Source organism: Pempheris klunzingeri, chromosome 12, assembly GCF_042242105.1.
Source record: "Pempheris klunzingeri isolate RE-2024b chromosome 12, fPemKlu1.hap1, whole genome shotgun sequence".
In the NCBI taxonomy this organism is placed as follows: Eukaryota; Metazoa; Chordata; class Actinopteri; order Acropomatiformes; family Pempheridae; genus Pempheris; species Pempheris klunzingeri.
The window spans coordinates 18,501,398-18,520,112 of NC_092023.1; the positions used below are offsets into that span (position 1 = coordinate 18,501,398).

An 18,715-nucleotide genomic window follows, 5' to 3' on the forward strand; every position below is an offset into this window, starting at 1 on the left:
ACACAGCTTCGTGCTTCTCATGATATTAACACATGGAGAACAAAGTATTATTGTTACAGATATAGCCATGTTTTTGTTCGCCATGATTCAGTATTAAAAATTGGTGGAGTCCCAAATTCATCTTTGTGTTTTAGATTCTTCATTCTGAAGTAATGAATGTATCATCCTCCCATGCATAATGCAGACTCTGAGAACTACCAGAGAGCATAGTAAATGTCATTTGGGTTTTTGGATTATGACTCACACCACTACAGGCAAACCTTGGCTTTAAGAAACTCGCTAAAAGTCTTTCAAGATCATTTTCGCTTTTGTTTCCATGGTATTTTGCTTTCAGTCGACAGAATGTATGGGGAGCGGTAGACACTACGTTTAAACCCTGGATGAAGTGGTAACATGGTATGTGCCATAAATCAGCAGGTCACCGGGATTAGGATGTCCCCTCTGGTCAGGCTCAGAGTATTTGTGTCCTTAAGTGGAACAAAGGCAAAACAGTTGACGTTGACATTTTTGGGACTGGCGAACCAACTTAAGTACTTCAGGACAAAAAAAAAAAAAAAAAGACATTTATAGAATTTAGAAACCAGGATTTTTGTGCCAGGTCCTGTGGGTGTTGATGTTCAGTTGGTCGGTACGTCCATCAGATGAACAATTCAACTAAGTACAGGTTATGCCAATGTTGTCGACATGGCTAGACAGTTGTTAGTTAGATGATACACCACTCCACAATGGCACCTAATTTCTTATAAGCATTTATTATCCCTGAAGAATGATTCCCATAATTATAACAAAAAAAACACAACAACTATAATAACTAATTAATATTTTAACATAATTTCTGGCTTCAGGAATACTAAAGTTGCCAATATGTTGTTCAGTCTTTCCAACGGTTTTGTACTGTGATTGTGTATTGTGGTATAATGAAAAATGTAATGAACACTTGGGGAGTCAGAGCAGAGCTTTAAACTTTTAGTCTTGTTAGATACAAGCATTTTAAGAAGCTGTACTCATTGTACTCAATTTGAAATTCATTATAACTGCCTAAAGACGACACTCACATACAGTGTACCGTGTGTCATGTTAGTCTAATAAAGGTCAGAGTATGAGGTGTGTGTGTGTGTGTCTCATGGACATGGACTGGGCAGAGCTTTGCACACGAAAAGCGGTGCCTTGAGCAAACACTCCCTAATCCAGGATAAAGCCGGGGAAGAAAGACCTGGATTCAGCAACAACAAAAGGAAAACCCCAGTGGGGACAGACATTCGCAAAGAGATTTCTGGAGAAGTTTATTGCATCCATGCCGTGTAGAGCATGCACAGTATGCTGATTCTTGTAACTGTGACATTAACATTGGAGCAAAGTGCATATCAGCATGAATAATAAATTTACTGCATGGAGGCAATGCAGGGTTAACCATCTGAGGAATGCATGGATTGCCAGGGACAGTGGACTGAGGGGATATGCTCTATGAGACAGAAGGTCAAATGGTGGTGGGAGGGCTTTCTAGGCATACGAATACCGATGGCACAGTGAGGGAGACGGCGTCAACTGTAGAGGAACGCTTTTTGTCAACACATTTCTATCAACATGTCAGTGGTACTCATCACTTGGTCTTGACAATTTGCCAAAGGTTGCAAAATGAATGACTGCAAAATGGATTGTCATGTCAAATAATGCTTCTTTTTCATCTTCCTGTCACCACACACTGCAGAAATGCCTTCAAATGTCCTTACTTTTTACATTTGTGGCTCTAAAACTTTATTAGAGGTCACAAGACATGGATTACATAAGCAACCCAGTACTGGTCTGTGCAGTGGTGGCTACTGGGCTGCAAAGATGTGATCTGACAGGAGCCGATCACCCTATCTTCCAAAAGAGACTGGTTAGAACAGAATAAAAGAAATACTCTGCATCTGTTGCTGATACACATCATTCTCGCTATGACACATAAATTATAAATATGTGCATATTTCTCCTTGAGTTATTTTGCATGACATCTAATAAATGTCAATTTCAACCTCACACTCTCCCACATCATAGTGCTTTATGTCCCTCTCTCTGAGCTAATAAAGGGGTCAGCTTAACTTTGAAGTAGAATGAAAAAATGAATGAATATTTAATCATTTTCATTTTTTAACTTTAATTTGTTATCTTGACTGAATGCACTTGTTTCTCAAAGTTCCTCTTAATTCAAAAATATGTTTTTCTTATTGTAAATTCACTTAGACATTTCCGGTTCACTGGGCAACAGGATGTACGTGTGTATTGTATTTTCACATTCATCTTCATTTGCTTGATTTCCCATTAATCCACATTCAAAAAGGCTGAGAACATCTGGTTTCCCTCAATGGCACATCAATATGTATCTCTTCATACAACACGACCATGACCTGTATGTGACAAAGCTTGGCCTGTGGGTGTGGATGAAACATTGTGTCCATTAGGGCAGCCTGGGGAGAGACACTCCTGTTGCTAAGGGAAGGAGGGCTCTAGGCAATCAATAGGATCAATGTTCAGCCCAGGTTGATAAAAGCTTGCCCTAAAGTGGTGACACACGGCATGTTTGTGTGAATGTGTGTGAGTATGTGCCTGTTTTTATCTGTGTGTGTGTGTCTGTGTGTGTGTGGTAAAGCAGAGGTGATGACAGAATTGCCTCTTAGATAAAACACCTCATGAAAGAAGGGCAAAAGCCACATCCACATACTGTGAAATAGGCATCCTCTGTAAAGGCTATAACATCAAAACGAAAGTGACAGCAACACAAGGCATTTCAATAATACATTGGCCTGGGCTGACACAGAAAGAGGTTAAGTACATAATACAACTACTTTGGTTTTGGGTTGAGTAGTGAGTGAGGCTACATTTCACGGTAAATGATTATCCGAGTAAGCTCAATGGTATATTCAAACACACTGTAGTATGTAGTAAGAAGAGCAGATGCGTAATCTGTAATGGAGACATTAAGCCTCGATTGAGGAATATTCTTAAGACAGAGTGTCTTTTTGAAAAAGGTCAGACATCTCTCGGTGTGAAAGGTGAAGCAGCTGTTTTCTGGGGAGGCTCAAAATGGGTAATTCAATCTGCTGAGAGCAGCAAACACAGGCGTATAGACAGTGAGAAAAACAGATATGTACAATGCAATGATGGGTCGAGGTCGATATTTCCAGAGCCAGTCACATAGGTGTTTTAATGGGGGGACCTGGGACCTTGGCATAGTTTTGCTGACCCTAAAGTTTTATAGGAGGGGTCCTCACACCCCTGTGGCCCCCACGGAGAACAGCTGCAACACACCCTCTTGCTCACCTCTTGCTTCTCACATGACTAATCACAGCTTCTCCACAGGGTTCAAGGCAATATCACTGGGAGGACATGACCGCTCCTCTCCCAAGGAAGTGAAACATACACCCCTGCACCCGGCACAGGCCTGCTATTGTTCTGGCCCTTATTTCATCTGGTCCTACAAAAATAACTGGGCCGTCAAGATGTCTGACCCAATGAGTGCAGGCTGCTCCATTAGGGGTATTGCTCTCGCATGGCATTGTGAGTCGTCTTGTTTCAAGGAAATGGCTTTGGCCTGTAAAATTTTATATGATGATATGATATTATGATATTTAAATCCTCCTGTACTGTTCAACCTATGTAAACTCAAAAGTCACACATTCATCATAAGCATGACTTACCTCTCCCATAGAAGTACTTGTGGTAGTAATACGCTCCAAGGTCGATGTGCTCGATGATGTAGCGTTTGACCTTTTCCCTGTGGATAGGTTGGTTTTCTCGAGGCACCTCCAGTACAGAGACTCCTGCATTGGTGCAGTGGGAACTTAAAGATGATTCAAAAGAACAGCTCTCTGACATGCCACTGTAGTTGGCACTGTTTGCTCTGGAGAGGGAGATCCTCCTCTCACCCTCACCACCGATCTCATTGCGAAAGTGTGGACAGCTCAGCACTAAGTTGTTGCTCTTCCCGTCCCCCTCATCGGCATCCAGGTTCTCCTTGGGGTTCAAGTCCTCCCTGCTGCCTAGTGGAGACTCAAACATGGGGGCATTTCCACTGCTACATCCTGCTGCTCCGCCATCTGTCCCTGCTCCGGGTCCAGCCACAGCTCCACCTCCGGACACTCCACCAGCTCCAGGCCCGAGTCCAGCTGATGCAGCTGAAGCTCCTGTAGTGGTGTTCTTCCTCTGGCTCAGGTTAGCTCTACTTGCCACCGCCTCACTGATGTTGAAAAGCACACTCTGGACGTCATAGTGCGAAAAGCATTTCTGAAAGCTGAGTGGTCGGCGGTCATCCTCTATTGAGAGTCGCAAGGCGTCACTCTCGCTCTTTATGGTCCGCAGTTTCCTGAAGAGAGATGTTTCGGATGATTCTGATTTGAGACGCCTCATGAAGGACTTCTCCCGCTCCCGGCTGTAGAGAAGAGAGCTGTCTATGTAGTCATATCCTGGAATGTGGACTATTTCACCTCTGGCGATCTGGGCTGCTGTCTGCAGGCTAGGGGAGAGGGAGGCATCACAACGCAACAATTCGGGGAAACCCAGAGGTGGTATGCTACGGTGGTCTAGGGTGTCGACTCGGTAGCCCCTAAGCATGGTAAAGAAGCCATCTCCACTAAGGCCCTGACGGTCAATGGAGGATGTGCTGCCGTATTCACGGTGCAGCGAGGCCCCAGTGTTTGGATTGACCGCGTTCTGGTCCATTATGTCCTCAGAGTCAATGTCACTAATGGTAACGTCACTGTTACTCCGTTGACGGATAGGATGGAGACCCTTGAGAGGGGAGCTGCTGAGGAGGTCACTCAGAGTGTATTTGTCAGAGTAGTCTACCTCCAGACAGACTGCTTCACCTTGCTCCAGTATTTCCACAGTATGTTCCTGCTGGCCATTCTGAAACACTGGTATGACACTCTGATAGTTCGGACAAGGCCGTCCGTCCCATCCATCTTTCCTTGGTGGCCACTCTGTCACTCTGGCCCTGACGCCCATTTTTGGCATGGCTGGAGTACCATTTGTTTTGCCTGCACCTTCAGGTTTCCCCTGCATGTTCGAAGTTGGTGGTCCCATGCTACCATTCAGGGCTTTGAGTTTCCTGCTGAATAGTTCCTCTGACTGCATTGCTCTGGAGTATTCTTCTGGGCCTCCCACAATTCCCACAAGGTTTGATTTGTTATCCGTCACAGGGCTCAAAATACTCATATCCTGCTGGCGGACTCCTTGAAGAGCAGACTTTCAGGACCCTTCTTCATTACATCATGTGATTTGCTCAGTGGTGAGAGGAGGAGGAGCCTCTTTCCTGAGTCAATGAAGCAGCCGTCGTCATAACTCACAGGAGGCTGCTGGCACGACGATCCACACACAGCATTTGGATGTCAAGGGCAAGTGTCTATGGAGCGCTGAGGCACAGCGGAGTGGAGTCTTTCCTTACAGCGTGTCGCCAATGCAGAACGACAGCTGGAAGAGTGGGATCTATGGCACAGAAACAAAAAAACAGAAGAAAATGTTAGCTCTAAGGGATGGGGTTACACTGGAACTGAGACATTCTCATTTAAAAACATGGGGAAAAGCAGTTTGTATCCCTCGAAATGACCCCAAAACACGGCACATTCAGTTCAGGTATAAAAATGATCATAATGCTGACCAAAATTGTCTGTACCTTGTTATCTTGCAATAAACTCCCACCAAGGGGTATGTAGGGCTGTATTAGCTTTGCAACTATGTAGAGCATATCAGTGAATACAGCTAATTAGTGCATTTGAGAGGAGCTGGTGCCATTATGGGTTTATAACAAGATAGATGCATATCTTTTTGGTGCTTCCAGCCAATGCCTAACAGATGGTGGTGAAGCAAATTACTGCAACAATAGGCAGATGTTCAGCTAAACGTTCGCATGTACCAATATCTGAACCAACCACTCATAGCATCATCAAGCCTGCGTATTATACAAGACAGATATTTTTGCATATTCAATGCCAATGCCACTTTGCCTTTTTATCTGGCGTTGTTGGTTGGGAAGAAAATTAACAAGGAGCCGATGAGCTACAATGGCTACGACAAATCGGTCTAAATTCACTGAGGTTGCCGTCCAATCTACTACCATAATTTCAGAAGAGAAAGTTTGCAAGTTTACACTGTCCCCTTGTTCAGTTCTGTTCAACCGGGGAAATGATAAACAGACAAAAGGCTGATATCAGCAGTTTTATTCATTAACCTGAACATCTGAGGACAGAGAGAAGGAGAGTGAAAACACTGGTCGGTTTGTCCTTCAAAAGCAGCTTTGTTCCCTGTTGGGTATTTCAGATACACACACACACACACACACACACACACACACATACACACACACACACACACACACAGCAAACTCACATGGTTTCCATTTTTATCTGACAGTTACGTCCCTGTATATAAGCCATGTGTAGGCTTTTGTTCAATAGGCGCCTGGTTGGCCATACAGCCTCCTTCAACTATAGAAAACAATTTGACTGAACAATGTAATAATGACACTCAGAATGTGCTGTATACTGACACCAAAAGCAAAACTCAGAGAGGAAATGAACAACTCTAGGAAACACACGCAGGTTCCTCTCACCCTGCCATTAGGTGTGTTGCAGGTCCGGGGGGGGGGGGGGGGGGGGGGCTGAGCAGCTGAGGTGCTACACTGCATACATCTCCTCAAACACTGACTTCTGCATGGAAGATCACACCACACTATGCTACACTGGGACTCTTCAGTGACCTAAATGCTTTTTTCTTGTACTTTGGGGCTGGTGGTGTGCCTCATTTCTCCTAGTACTGCAATCATGTGAAAACCCCATGAGTCATGCAGTGAACCCTCGCAGAGAACAGGGCACTGAATCGTTACTTTTTTTTTTGCTTCAGTGAAGATGATAAGCCCTGTTAAAGCTATTCTCCTTGCAAGATTTCGCTGTAAACATGATAGATATAGTTGGGCCAAGTGCCCCAAGCATTGCTTCAGCTCCATCCACTGGCCTTTAATATGATAGCCTCTCTGTCCAGATAACCATTTACATTTCCCTTTCATTTACTGTCAAGGAGGAGGGTAAACTATTTTGGGATGAAAATGTGGGGCACATTAAGATTAGCTATAAGCCAGACTAGACCAAATACACCCTGGATAAGTCAGAAACATTGTAATAATACAGTATGCGCTTCTGCCTGGGCCAAATACAGGTTAATGCATGCATGACCCAAATGTGTAGGAATAGTTTGGCTGTAGACCTAACTGAGAAGGTATCATTATCAAACTATCCACAATCCTCTGTCTCCCATTACAGACTGATTCGGGTTATGAACACAGCTTCATTCACAAGCAGGAAACTGTAGTGTCACTGTATTTAACACAAGGCTTAGAGAGGACAGCAAGATATTGTGTTGTGTCATGTGAATGCATAATGTAGCATTGAGAACCGTTCTGGGAAATACATTTGTCAAATGATGAATAATGGAATATCTGCTGGGCTGAACTGCAGCAAACAATCTCAACGTCAGTCACTCATTTTCAATACAGACAACATTCATGTCTGAAAAGCGGGATATTTGTGTATGAAGTTTTTGGTTTTATTATTTTACAATATAGCAACAAATTCAAAGATACAAAAATCTGAATACGCTCGTGTAAGCAGGGAAAAACAAAACTTTTTTTCTAAAATATAAGCACTGCATGTTAAAATCTGATGCAGTGTAAATCTGCTTATACTTTCAGAAAGATAACTTGAGATATTTGGGAGAGGGAAACTGACCTATACTGAATCAACTGCTTCAAACATCAATTGTCCATCACCCCAAGACGCCATGTGACATATTCTGTCACAAAACCAAAGAACCTTGTAAAAATAGCTTGGTTTTTCTCCAAGTGTCTTCTACTCGTGCTGCTAGACAGTTATTATAGGTTTCTCTAGTCAACCAAAATCAATCTCTGGTCTCTTTCCCAGACATGGCAGGGTGCAGAGGTGACTATGGCAGTCTGCTGACCGACACCCAAATGTCACGCATTGACTGAACACTGTCTTTTCACACTCACAATTAGTGGTGGTGACAGCAAAATGTGCCACCTGTGCAAACAGCTTTATCAATAGTGACACTCCAACAGAGGCTTTAACGGATGACTGAGAACAGGAAGAACAAAGGGACTGACATACTGTAATCTCAATGCATGACAACAAAACAGCATGAATGACTTTTCCCAGTAGTCTCTGTGGGGCAGCTAAAAAAACATGGAGGGGTCTAATGCTGTCAACCAGGATGAATCAAAAAACAATCAAAGTTTAACGTTTATAATCACTGAAAATAGCATTATGTCATCATGTTAAACAAGCAAATATGGACAAACATGAGGATATAAACCCAGCATTAAACAGATGACACCATCAGTGCAAATATTCCATTCTTTAAAAGTGAAACTTATATTAAAAAAAACAGATACAGGAGACTGCTCTGTTTATATTCATACTGTTCAGCCTCTCACTGTTTATGCTACTATAGGAGGTCAGGAAAGGGTGAACTGGGCCTTTATTTCACGTAGAGGACAGGACAGGATAAACCAGTGAACATGGTGGTCTGTGTTTCCCTTTCCTGCCCTCTATTAGCTACTTTCTCTGCGACAGTGATTAATGAACACAGTTGCACCATGTCTCATTCCACATCCATCCCCCTGCTGCCCCAACCAGCGGAGAGTGCCTCAAGCTACTTGGTCAGCAGAATCTATCTTCTGTGTGACCTGAAGGAGGCTGTTTTCTGTCCTTTCCTTTGTGGCTGTGTGTACAGGCGAGGCAGCAGATGGAGGGTGGGCGGTCTGCTTTGCTAACAGCCCTTTATTACTGGAGTAATGCATCGCCATTATGGGTGTTTAAGACACAAGGCCTGGTGAACAGGGAGACGGGATGAAGAAGGAGAAATGGGGGAGAAAGAGAGGCCTAATTACAGTAATGAACTCATTTTCTGTCTGATGTTGGATAGTCTGTCTTTCATCTTGGTTCATCCAGAGAGGAGTGGCCCAGAAGTTCTGCCAGGTCTTAAAATAATCCTGACATTGTGGCCTGATTAGAGGCCCGGCAGATATTAATGCGCTGTCTGAACAGTGAACACGTTCTGTCCACCATCATGAGATTAATATTCTACTATCACTGATAGCCCATTTCACCAGGGCAGGATACATGGCATGATGTCTACCAACTCTGACAGACACTAGACTGACTTCCCATTAGCCACTTCAACGACTCCTGCACAACTGATCATGGAGCACCTCAGCTACTTGAACTAAGATTGGGAAAAAACTAAAATTCCAAAAAGAATATTTATGGAAATAAAGTCACAATGCAAGGACGTTCTAAAAAATAACACTGTGTATATTTACACTGGAGCTCTAGTCAATGTGCCAGTTGCAGACACATTTTGTGCACAAAACTATTAAGATTACTCCACTCAGGGCTGACAGCACTTCATGAAATTAGGCACATACAGCAAGCTCCAAAGCGAGGCCATGTCATAAGCCCTTTACAAAAGTGTTCTTCAGAGGAATGCCAACAACTTTGCATGCCTGTTTTTCAGGCAACAAGGCCAGTCTCGGGTAGCAGAGAAAATCAAACTTGTCACATCTTAGCCCTAAGGTTACCTATCAAAATATGTTGTGCAGCATAAGTTGGGAGTTGGTGTTACAAAGGCTTAGTGAATTATATGTCGGAATTGCAAAAAAGTCACCTAGAAGTCACAATTATAGGAGTAAAATATCAAGATTTGCACAGGTTTTGGCCATTGCATGCGCAATTTAGCTGTGTGTTTCTATGAGTACACCCATTCTGCACGGTCAGAGATCACAATAACACATCAGTGTTGTACTGAATAATATATATTCAGTACACTGGCAAAGCTGAAGCAAGAGCATCTTATGGGTAAAAGAAGGCATATGGCACTCAAATGAGGCCATTGTAGTCAAGCACTGCTTTTCACTTTCCTTGAATTGTCACATTCCTCTTTAATATGGCATCCTCCAGTGTCCAACCTATTGCACTTTAGGTCAAAGTCAAACATGTTTACTTGGCCCCTGGGCCACTCTGAGCCCTGGGGTGAACACAGACCTGTGATTACAGCCAATTATCTTTAATAAAGCCTGGTGTAATTGAGCCATATTAATGCTCCTCTGTCCTCGGCAAGCAGGAAGTAGTAGCTGGCCTTGTCCCCAAGACGCTTCGACCTCCAAAGCTGAGGCCAAGCCATGATGCAGTCGTCATCTCCTCCCACAGCCAAATTAGGGTGCAATGGAGGTTAGAGGCCAAGATGATTACACCAATTTTCCAGCTCATGGACTTCATCATATAGTGACTCAGGCAGTATTACTATGTGGAGCAATTTTATAAGCCCCTCTCAGCGCATTCACAACCTCATTTATTTTAGTTCCTTGTTAACTGTCTTCTACTGTTTTATGTTGACAGGCTGCAGCCAGTCAAACATTTGGATGTGTCACACTGTGTTCATCATTAACACAGAGGAAGGAAAAAAATCTGGGTAGAAAACAAACAAACCTGAAGGCACGTTGCTTATGCTTCACTGCCTGCCTGCCATTTGATTCCTCAATAAACTCACAATAAAAACAATGAATCACATTCCATGTCATAGCACACTCAAATACGATCAAATTTTCACTGCACACGGTGTTAGTGTTTCACCCCCCAAGGAGTTGATTTAAAACAACGTGGGAGCTCTGTTTTCAATCCACTATTGTGAGCAGCTGTTTCAACCTTGCGGTGGGAATGGGAAGGGTATACTCAATGGTTTTGGGCAGGATGGATATTAAATTCATCACACTTGCCGTCAGAAAAGGAGGGGTATGGAGGGGTGTATGACTGCAACAAGAAACGGGCATCTCCAATCTGATGAAAATGCTTGTGTTTCCGCTTCACTGGAGCGATTCTTTACCACAACTGGGTTCAACTAAAGCAAAGGAGAATGTGAGGTTAAGATGAGAAGTAAAAGTGGTGGAGCGGTAAGAAAAAAAACAGAATTGTAGTTTTGCCAAACCTAGCTCAAAAGATCCGTGCAATTAAACACAGAACCAATTAATTGGGTGATGTTATCCTAGAGAGTTCATTACTGGGGCCTGGGAAAACTGGCATACCATCTTACCCAAGTGCCTCCATAACCAGAAAGGACACCGTGTGACTGGGTGTGTGTGCAACACTGCTTGCACCAGCTCAGGCTATGAAAGTATGGACCAAACAAAACCAAATGCACCATTCAACTTCTTCCTCTTTCATCTGCTGCTCCCACAATTCAACCTCACAACAGGGAGGAATCTCCCACCAGCCGACACTCAAATTAGCAGTGATGCTAGAGCCCTGCCATTAATGGCCAAACCCACCCCCTCCTGTACTCCGCTACGACTCACCATATCTGAGCCGGTAAGAACCCAATCATTTAACTCCACCCTCTCTTATTGTGGTCAGACCACCAACCGAACACCCCAATGTGCCAATATTGCCTGCAGGGAGTAATGCTGAGATTTTAATGGGCAGTGTGAATGGAGGGTCACACCCTCAGTGGGAGGTAAGGAAACCAATGAAATGAGTTCCAGCAAGCTGCCTTATCGGGCCTGATATGTGGAAACCAGGGGCAAACCATATCCAGCCTAGTTATAAGTATTAACATGGAGAAATTAACAACAACAGATGCTAAGATTTATTTAGGTTAAGTAGGGTTGCGTAAGTAACAAGCTACAGAATTAAAAATAATACTTCACTAGTGATGGGTGGTAATATGACAGCATCATCCATTAGAGAGGATATAAAGACAGACAGTGTAATCCCTCCACCATTTGCCCACTGGTCCCCATGTATCCCATCCTCTTGTTCACATAACTCTATTTCTATCATTATGGGCTCAAATAAACTCAATTTGATCAAATCTGGCACGTCCTCAAAGGCTGCAGCTTAATTCAGTTCAGGGTCTGTCCATCTACGCCTAAAGGGTAGAATTTGCAGAAGTCGCAGAGATAAAGCCAAAAATCCTGATTGTGAAAGTTAAAATGAATAGCATATAGCAAACAGCTTATGTTATGTTTAGTCCATAAATGAAAAAAAGAGGCCTTAATGGAGAGATTACTCTTTTCTAACAAAACAGGAGGGATACAAAAGAGGAAGGGAATGGGTGCCAGCCACTTTTATGTGCGCCAAAATGAGTCACCCTTTTAATTAATAACCTTCTCCTATTTATCCTGTCCAAAAGAAAATGTAACACATTTAAAAAGCAATAAACAATCCAAGTAAGTATTCAGTTCATTAATTGGATTATTTAAAAATGTTGACATATTCTGTATTTAAATATCTGAGCCATGATTCAGGCCCAGATAAGATAATTCTCTGTAAATGCTAAACTTCAGTACATTACCAGTGCCAGCCAAGACCCAGCTCTTAGTAAATCCAAATCCTTGTGTATTTGTAACATATGCAACATATGGATGGATTTCTTTCAACATTGCCTTGAAATGATAAATCAAATCTGTCTGTTTACTTAGTTTGGAAACTATATAAAAAATTGTCCCCAAAGCAAACACCTAAAATGTAGAACTGATCACATGACATTAACCACTTGGAGATTCGTTTTGAACATGAAAGTTATAATTGGAGGCCCATACACACAAACACACACACAGTGCATCAATCAAAGCCCATATTGCCATGACTGCAATACTGCCTGAGAGAACATGTCATTCCATTCCTGTCTAAAGTGTAAATATCCTATGGTGTAAATATGTCATTCCATTCCTGTCTAAAGTGTAAATATCCTATGGTGTAAATATTTATTTCATTTCATCACAATCCATATATTTATATTTATATTTATTTTTGCTATTTTTTGTCTTTTCTATTGCTTTGTTTCTTTCACTCTCCCTGTTTATATTGTTGCTGCTGTAACAAGAAAATTTCCCCCTATGGGGGATCAAATAAAGAAGTCTAAGTCTAATGACATTTCTGTTTTTCAATGTAAATTAGTCCCTCCATGTTTTACTACTCATCTGCAGTCTCATCTCTTCACTTCAAGCTAAAATCGTCCAGTGAAACTATACCTGTGTCATGTCTTCACTATTGGCCATTCTGGCATGATCCAATTTACCTGGCAATGCCCACAATTGCACAAACTTGCATAGTGAGCTCATACCAACAGGAGGATGGGCATGGCAGGGGCAGAGGAGACCAAGATAACACAGAGAGTACTACAAAGAAGGAGTGTGTGTACACATGAGGGATGTGTGCTTGCTTAAAGAGAGAGAGGCTGGGCGGAGGCAGTTTTTGCAGGAGCAAGATGCGATTAGAGGCTTTTTGTTTACATCTCAGCGCACTCAGACCCGAGTTGACCTAACAGCAGAAGAACAATCAGTGGTAGAGATAAAAAAGGAGGTCAGACAGCATAGAGTAAACATATACCCTCATCGTCTCATCATTTCTCCGGGCACCGGTCCTCACAATGGACTGTGGGAAATGCCCACATTCACTAATGCCCAGTCAGTACTCCAGGTGCACAGACTTATAGAGAACACGGCCTCTGTCGAACAAGCACTGCAGTGTCTCCAGTAGTCTAACCTCTGGCATGAGCACCACTTCAAAAAGAAGCTCTTTATACTCTGTCTGCATTTTGATCTGTATTAAACTCAAGTAAAAATCCTTTCAGCGGCTTCACCTCTGGATTGAGAAACCTGGACAGGAATCTCTGCAAGAGGGAAGTTGCTTTATACCAGAATAAGACCTCAATGCTTCCATAACATGTCAAAAAAAAAACAAATCAAACAGCTTTCCACAGATATAAGACAGACGAACAGCTGGAATAAAACAGAGACATAGCGATGTTCTGAGTTGCACTGTCTGATATCTGCTCTGGTGGTTTAAGAGCTAACCAAAGGTCACTGCCCTCCAACAGTCATCTCGCCACACCTCATCCGTCAACAGTTGTGCTCCCTCGTGTAAAATCAAACAAAAGATAGCCGTTTGCTTTGCCGAGGACTTTGTGGTTTGGACTGGTGGTTATTTCTAGCTGTTGCCTTATCATGGAGGCAGCTTACATGGACATGAGTCTGCTTTCCTACACCAGTGCACCCCTGAGTCTGTTCTGCTTCGTGCTAGCAGTAGCTCCGCCTGGAATGTCTAAAGCACAGGGGTCAGCCGTGATCTGACTCAATTTCACTTGGTTCAGGGAACAGTAAGTATTTACCCAACAGAAAACTGCAAATGGTAAATTCTTTTCATTTCCTGCACACATTCGAATCTCATAATATCTACCATATGCTCTGTTACAGACAAAGAAAAGGGTTTTGCCAGAAGAGTGGTTTGAAACACCATCATTGTGTATAGAAGCCAGTGAACTAGAAGAAGAGTGAGTCGAAGTAAGGCTTATTATGTCTAAGTGTATCTTTTATCTCTGTTTCTCTGGAAGCCTCAAGTGTTTCAAAGTAATTGATTGCGTTGTGAAGCAACATGCAGCATGAAGCTGCACGTTTTGAAACTATGCATATAAAAAGGGTTCAAATGCAACATTTACGCTTCTTCATCAAGTCGTGATTTGGCGTGCTATATGCCCAGTAAAAACCCACAATAGATGCTCTGAAAGTGCTTTAAGAGATCTGACTCCTCAGATCAGTTGCAACTAAGCTGATATTTGATTAAGTCTTGAGACAGCGTTTCCACTACATAAAACACATAATATAAAATACATCTTATGCATAGATAAACTCTGGAATGATGACCATCACATGCTAAGATTAACATAATTACTAAAAGCAGTCCATCAAGTGGGAGCTTAATGGCAGTCACAGCGCTTATGGCAGCTTCAAATCACCTCATTGACAACATGCAGAACTGAGCTAAGCGGCAAAGTTGCGTGTTGAAAAGAAATGACCCCCTGGTCTGGAGTTGGCCTGAGCCTCATATAGGATGGCACAACAGTGGTTGTGCTGGCTGTAGGTAATGCTGGAGAGAGGCAGGCCTCCTCCTGGCTCCACTGAAAATGGGAGTCTCCTACCCTTCTGCCCTGCCAGCTGGCTTTCTGCCCAGCGCCTGCCAGGCAGCACACTGCCATTGTCCTTTAGTTGTTTCAGGGTGATCTGAGAATTAAAATAGACAGGACAACAGATTTTCCTTGTTTATACACATGAGACTAAAGAACAAGCACTGTGGTAAACAGACACCCACAATGGGCTTAGTTAAAATATTTAGGTGATGTTGTAAACCTTGTTATGGATAATGTAGAGGTCCCTATTCCGCTACATAATTCATGAATACGGACTAATATGTTTAATTGGAATAATGTTTTATTAGAAAGGTGATTAGCAAGGCTATCAAGAAGCACTTGTCAGGTAACATTATGTAACAACCGGTATTAGTATCACCCAAGACCCACATGCATAGTTTTAGATGTCACTCCCAGAGCCTATTGAGGTCGCACAGACCAAAGCTCCTGTATGTTCCCAACAGAAGGAGACCGTGTTTGTTCTTGGCTGCTCCAGCGGAGCCCCACGAACACAGAGCACTGTGCTGTGGCCCTTCTCCAAACAGGACCATCTGTCCCCCGAACTTGGCCTAGCCACACCGGACTTCACTGCTATGGTGAGACAGAAAGGGACGTGAAGGGTTGATGTGGCCCAGCAGGCCTCCAGAATAAACCACCTATTTCCATCAGTACACATCCCCCCTCTGCTGCTTCCCAGCAGCCTGCTGCTAACTCTGCTACCTCCATACCAATGGCAGCCTGTCAGCGGAGCGCACTCTCTCAGGGAGAAGAGAGAAAGAAAAGAAGGAGACTAGGAGAGAAATGGTGAGAAGAGCACTTTCATCTTGCAAAAGGGAAGCTGTTAAAAGAGTTGTGAGGAGTCCAGATCAAAAGCTCGGAGAACATCCACACTTCCTCTCCTTTGCTGAGGTCAGTCAGAGTCCATATTGTCACATTATCGCTAAGGACCAATGCAGCAGGGGAGGGAAGTAGGTGAGCTGTGTGACACTGTGTGTTACTTTGTAGGATCTAAATCTGAACTAACACATTCGCACGCATCATTCAGGGCGCAGCATTTATCCATACCGACCTCCTCTTTACTCGCTTCAGTGGTAATCATTTTCATTTCAAAGTTCATTTTTCACACTTGGCCCTGTGTTGCAGACAGAAATTTGGTGTAAGAGACTATTTGGACCTCTGGATAGCAGCTGGAAGCTCTACAGCTGACACAGAATAAAGTTTAGTTAACTGGGGGATGCGGGAGAGGAGCGAATAACTGTGGGGGGGGGGGGGGGGGGGGGGGGGGGGGGGGGAGCACAGATACACAAATGAATCACTAATTTATTCACCTCACAAGAACTTTCTGTGCTGCAGCTGCTAGAGGCACACCTCTGATACACACCACAAGCTAGACCATGCAAACATACCATTGTCTAAAAAGAATACGACTTCGCTGATAGAATGCTTATTCTGCACATAAATGCAAGTCAACCTGGGGGGAATACGCATTATTTAGACTTAACATTTTTTCCTATTGGGGCCATTTCATTTAAACAAACATTAAATATCAACAGTTGCCATGCTTACCTGATTAAGAGAGTCCTTTTTCATCAGAGCCATAAATCCTAAGAGCAGTGGACACAAAGCCCTGTGAGCCACTGTGGTAATGAGCTCACTGTGGAAATGCTATCCAAGTGCATTAAATCCATCAGCCACTTGTTGAGAGAAAGCCGCCACACTTCACAGCAGAAAGCCACTAAAATAAGCAACCACAACTCTTCCTTCTGCTCCTTTATCCAATAACTAGTTTGGGGAGAAAATGGAGAAAGATAGAAGAAAAAGGAGGAGAGCATAAAATAAGGACGAGTCTGGCAGCCATCGGGGAGTCAATTTAACGAAATGCATACAGCTGCCCCTTAATGCACGCGGCCCTCTCCCTCCCCCTGTGACAAAGCCACCAACAGAATGGGACTGCAACATTAGCATATGTAAGGAAAAGTAGGTGGTTGCGCTGGGTGGGGGGAGAAAGACTGCTGGGTGTTGATGTTGGTGGTTGGGAGGAGGGGGTGGACCGTGACATTCAGAACTTCTCTGGCTGACAGGGAGGACAAGAAAAGAGAGGGAGGGGGGGGCTATTGTTTGCGGGAAAAGATGCCCAGGTCAAGCCTGTGACCTTCCAGGTTTCTTGTGATGGCTGACATCTGGAGTGGCGGGAAATGGAGGAATCCACTAATCCTTCCCCCTAACTATGAGCTACAGCATGCCACAAAGTGCCATCTGAGCCAGCAATCACGACCACCTTAAACACACTGAGATAAGAGAGAAAGACACAACCACGAAGGGAAACTGCCCTTCTTTCAAAACTGATAATCCCTCTTGTCACATGCCGTATGCTGAGCCTGCATATATGTACTTTCCGCAGAGGTCAGAGCAGCAGCCAGGAGGGATGTAGGGAGGAGAGAGAGGCTGCGATGGTCTTATGAGCAAGGAAGAAAAATGTATGGACAAGGACTTCATCTCTGCAGGGTGCTTCACTGCAAACAGCTGCAGGTTTAAGGACATACACACACCAAGCCAAACAACTGGCACCAACAAAGACTGACTGCAGCGTGTTCAAGTGCATCTTTTGCGGCAAAGCATCGAAGACTACAGCTGACAGCAAGATCGCTAAGAGTCATGTACGCTCTGCCTTTGCATGGCAAGAAATAGTAAGTGAGTGGTCTACTTAAAAAATTCCATCTGGCACTGTAGTGGTTTGCTTTGCTTGGTTTTGTTTTGCACTGACAGATCCCATACGACATTGCAGAAAACAACAACTTGCTAAGCTTAACGGTCTTCGCCGGGCACAGATTGGTCAAACTTAACAATGCCAATTTCAACTTTTTGACGAACACATTTTCAATTCCTTGTCAAACATTTAGTAAGACCAAAGCTGTGCACTTCTTTTGGATTTGCATACACAGACTTCTGAGTTGCGATTTCCTCTTATTGCAAGCACAGGTCAGCTTCCCCCAAGTTGTTGTCTTTGTGGTGTCAGCCAATGTTAGGCCATGTCAGCTGTCATTAAGTGTTTCATCAGTTGCAGTGTGTTGACACTAGCTGTTTGGGGTCAGCTTGTCTCCAACATGGAGTTAATGAAGCAGACTTGTGACTGCAAGGGTTTATTGTTGAAGTCTGTGCTGCAGTCAACCTTCTCTGGACACATAAAAGCTAAATAAAGAACAACTCCGAGGTAATGGAGTTTTGATGATATATTTCTCCTCTTGTATAGTGCAACATAACTGAGTTTCAGGGAGCTTAATTGGGAAAACACTAAACAGTGTCATTCTAACCACTTCTTGATGACTGCTTTGCTCTGTCTGTTTCTGGTTGGAGGTAGGAGCATGTTAATAGCAGGAAATGACAGACTTTAATCAAGCTGAATGCAAGGCACCAAGTACAGGTCTTTGTGCCACACTCTGCTTTGATCTAGTCTCTGCAGGCAGGTTCTCAGCTTTGATTTGAGTTGAGGGGAAGTAAAGAGTTTTATTTGAAGAGTGGGAAGCCCCAGGAGGTAACACTTAAGACTTCTTGTCACTGCATCCCAGCAAACAGACAAACTATTCATCAGCCTACACACATGTGCAGCAGGGCCTGTGGAGAAACACACAATCCCACAAACACTCCTCGTTTGCACATGGACGACCGGGTCTGATGGGTAATTTACATACCAAGGATAGTCATTACA

At 43.5% G+C, this 18,715-nt stretch overlaps 1 protein-coding gene across 2 annotated transcripts in view; it reads right to left on the bottom strand.

Annotated features, from left to right (window-relative positions):
- Nucleotides 1–18,715, bottom strand: part of sipa1l2 (signal induced proliferation associated 1 like 2) — an 80,216-nt gene that overhangs the window by 47,104 nt on the left and 14,397 nt on the right. For both annotated transcript variants that reach the window (XM_070840813.1, XM_070840814.1), the window contains exon 2: nt 3,678–5,463. In XM_070840813.1, coding sequence (XP_070696914.1) covers nt 3,678–5,193 — 1,516 coding nt within the window. In that variant the 5' untranslated portion in view covers nt 5,194–5,463. The remainder of the gene's footprint in view (nt 1–3,677; nt 5,464–18,715) is intronic.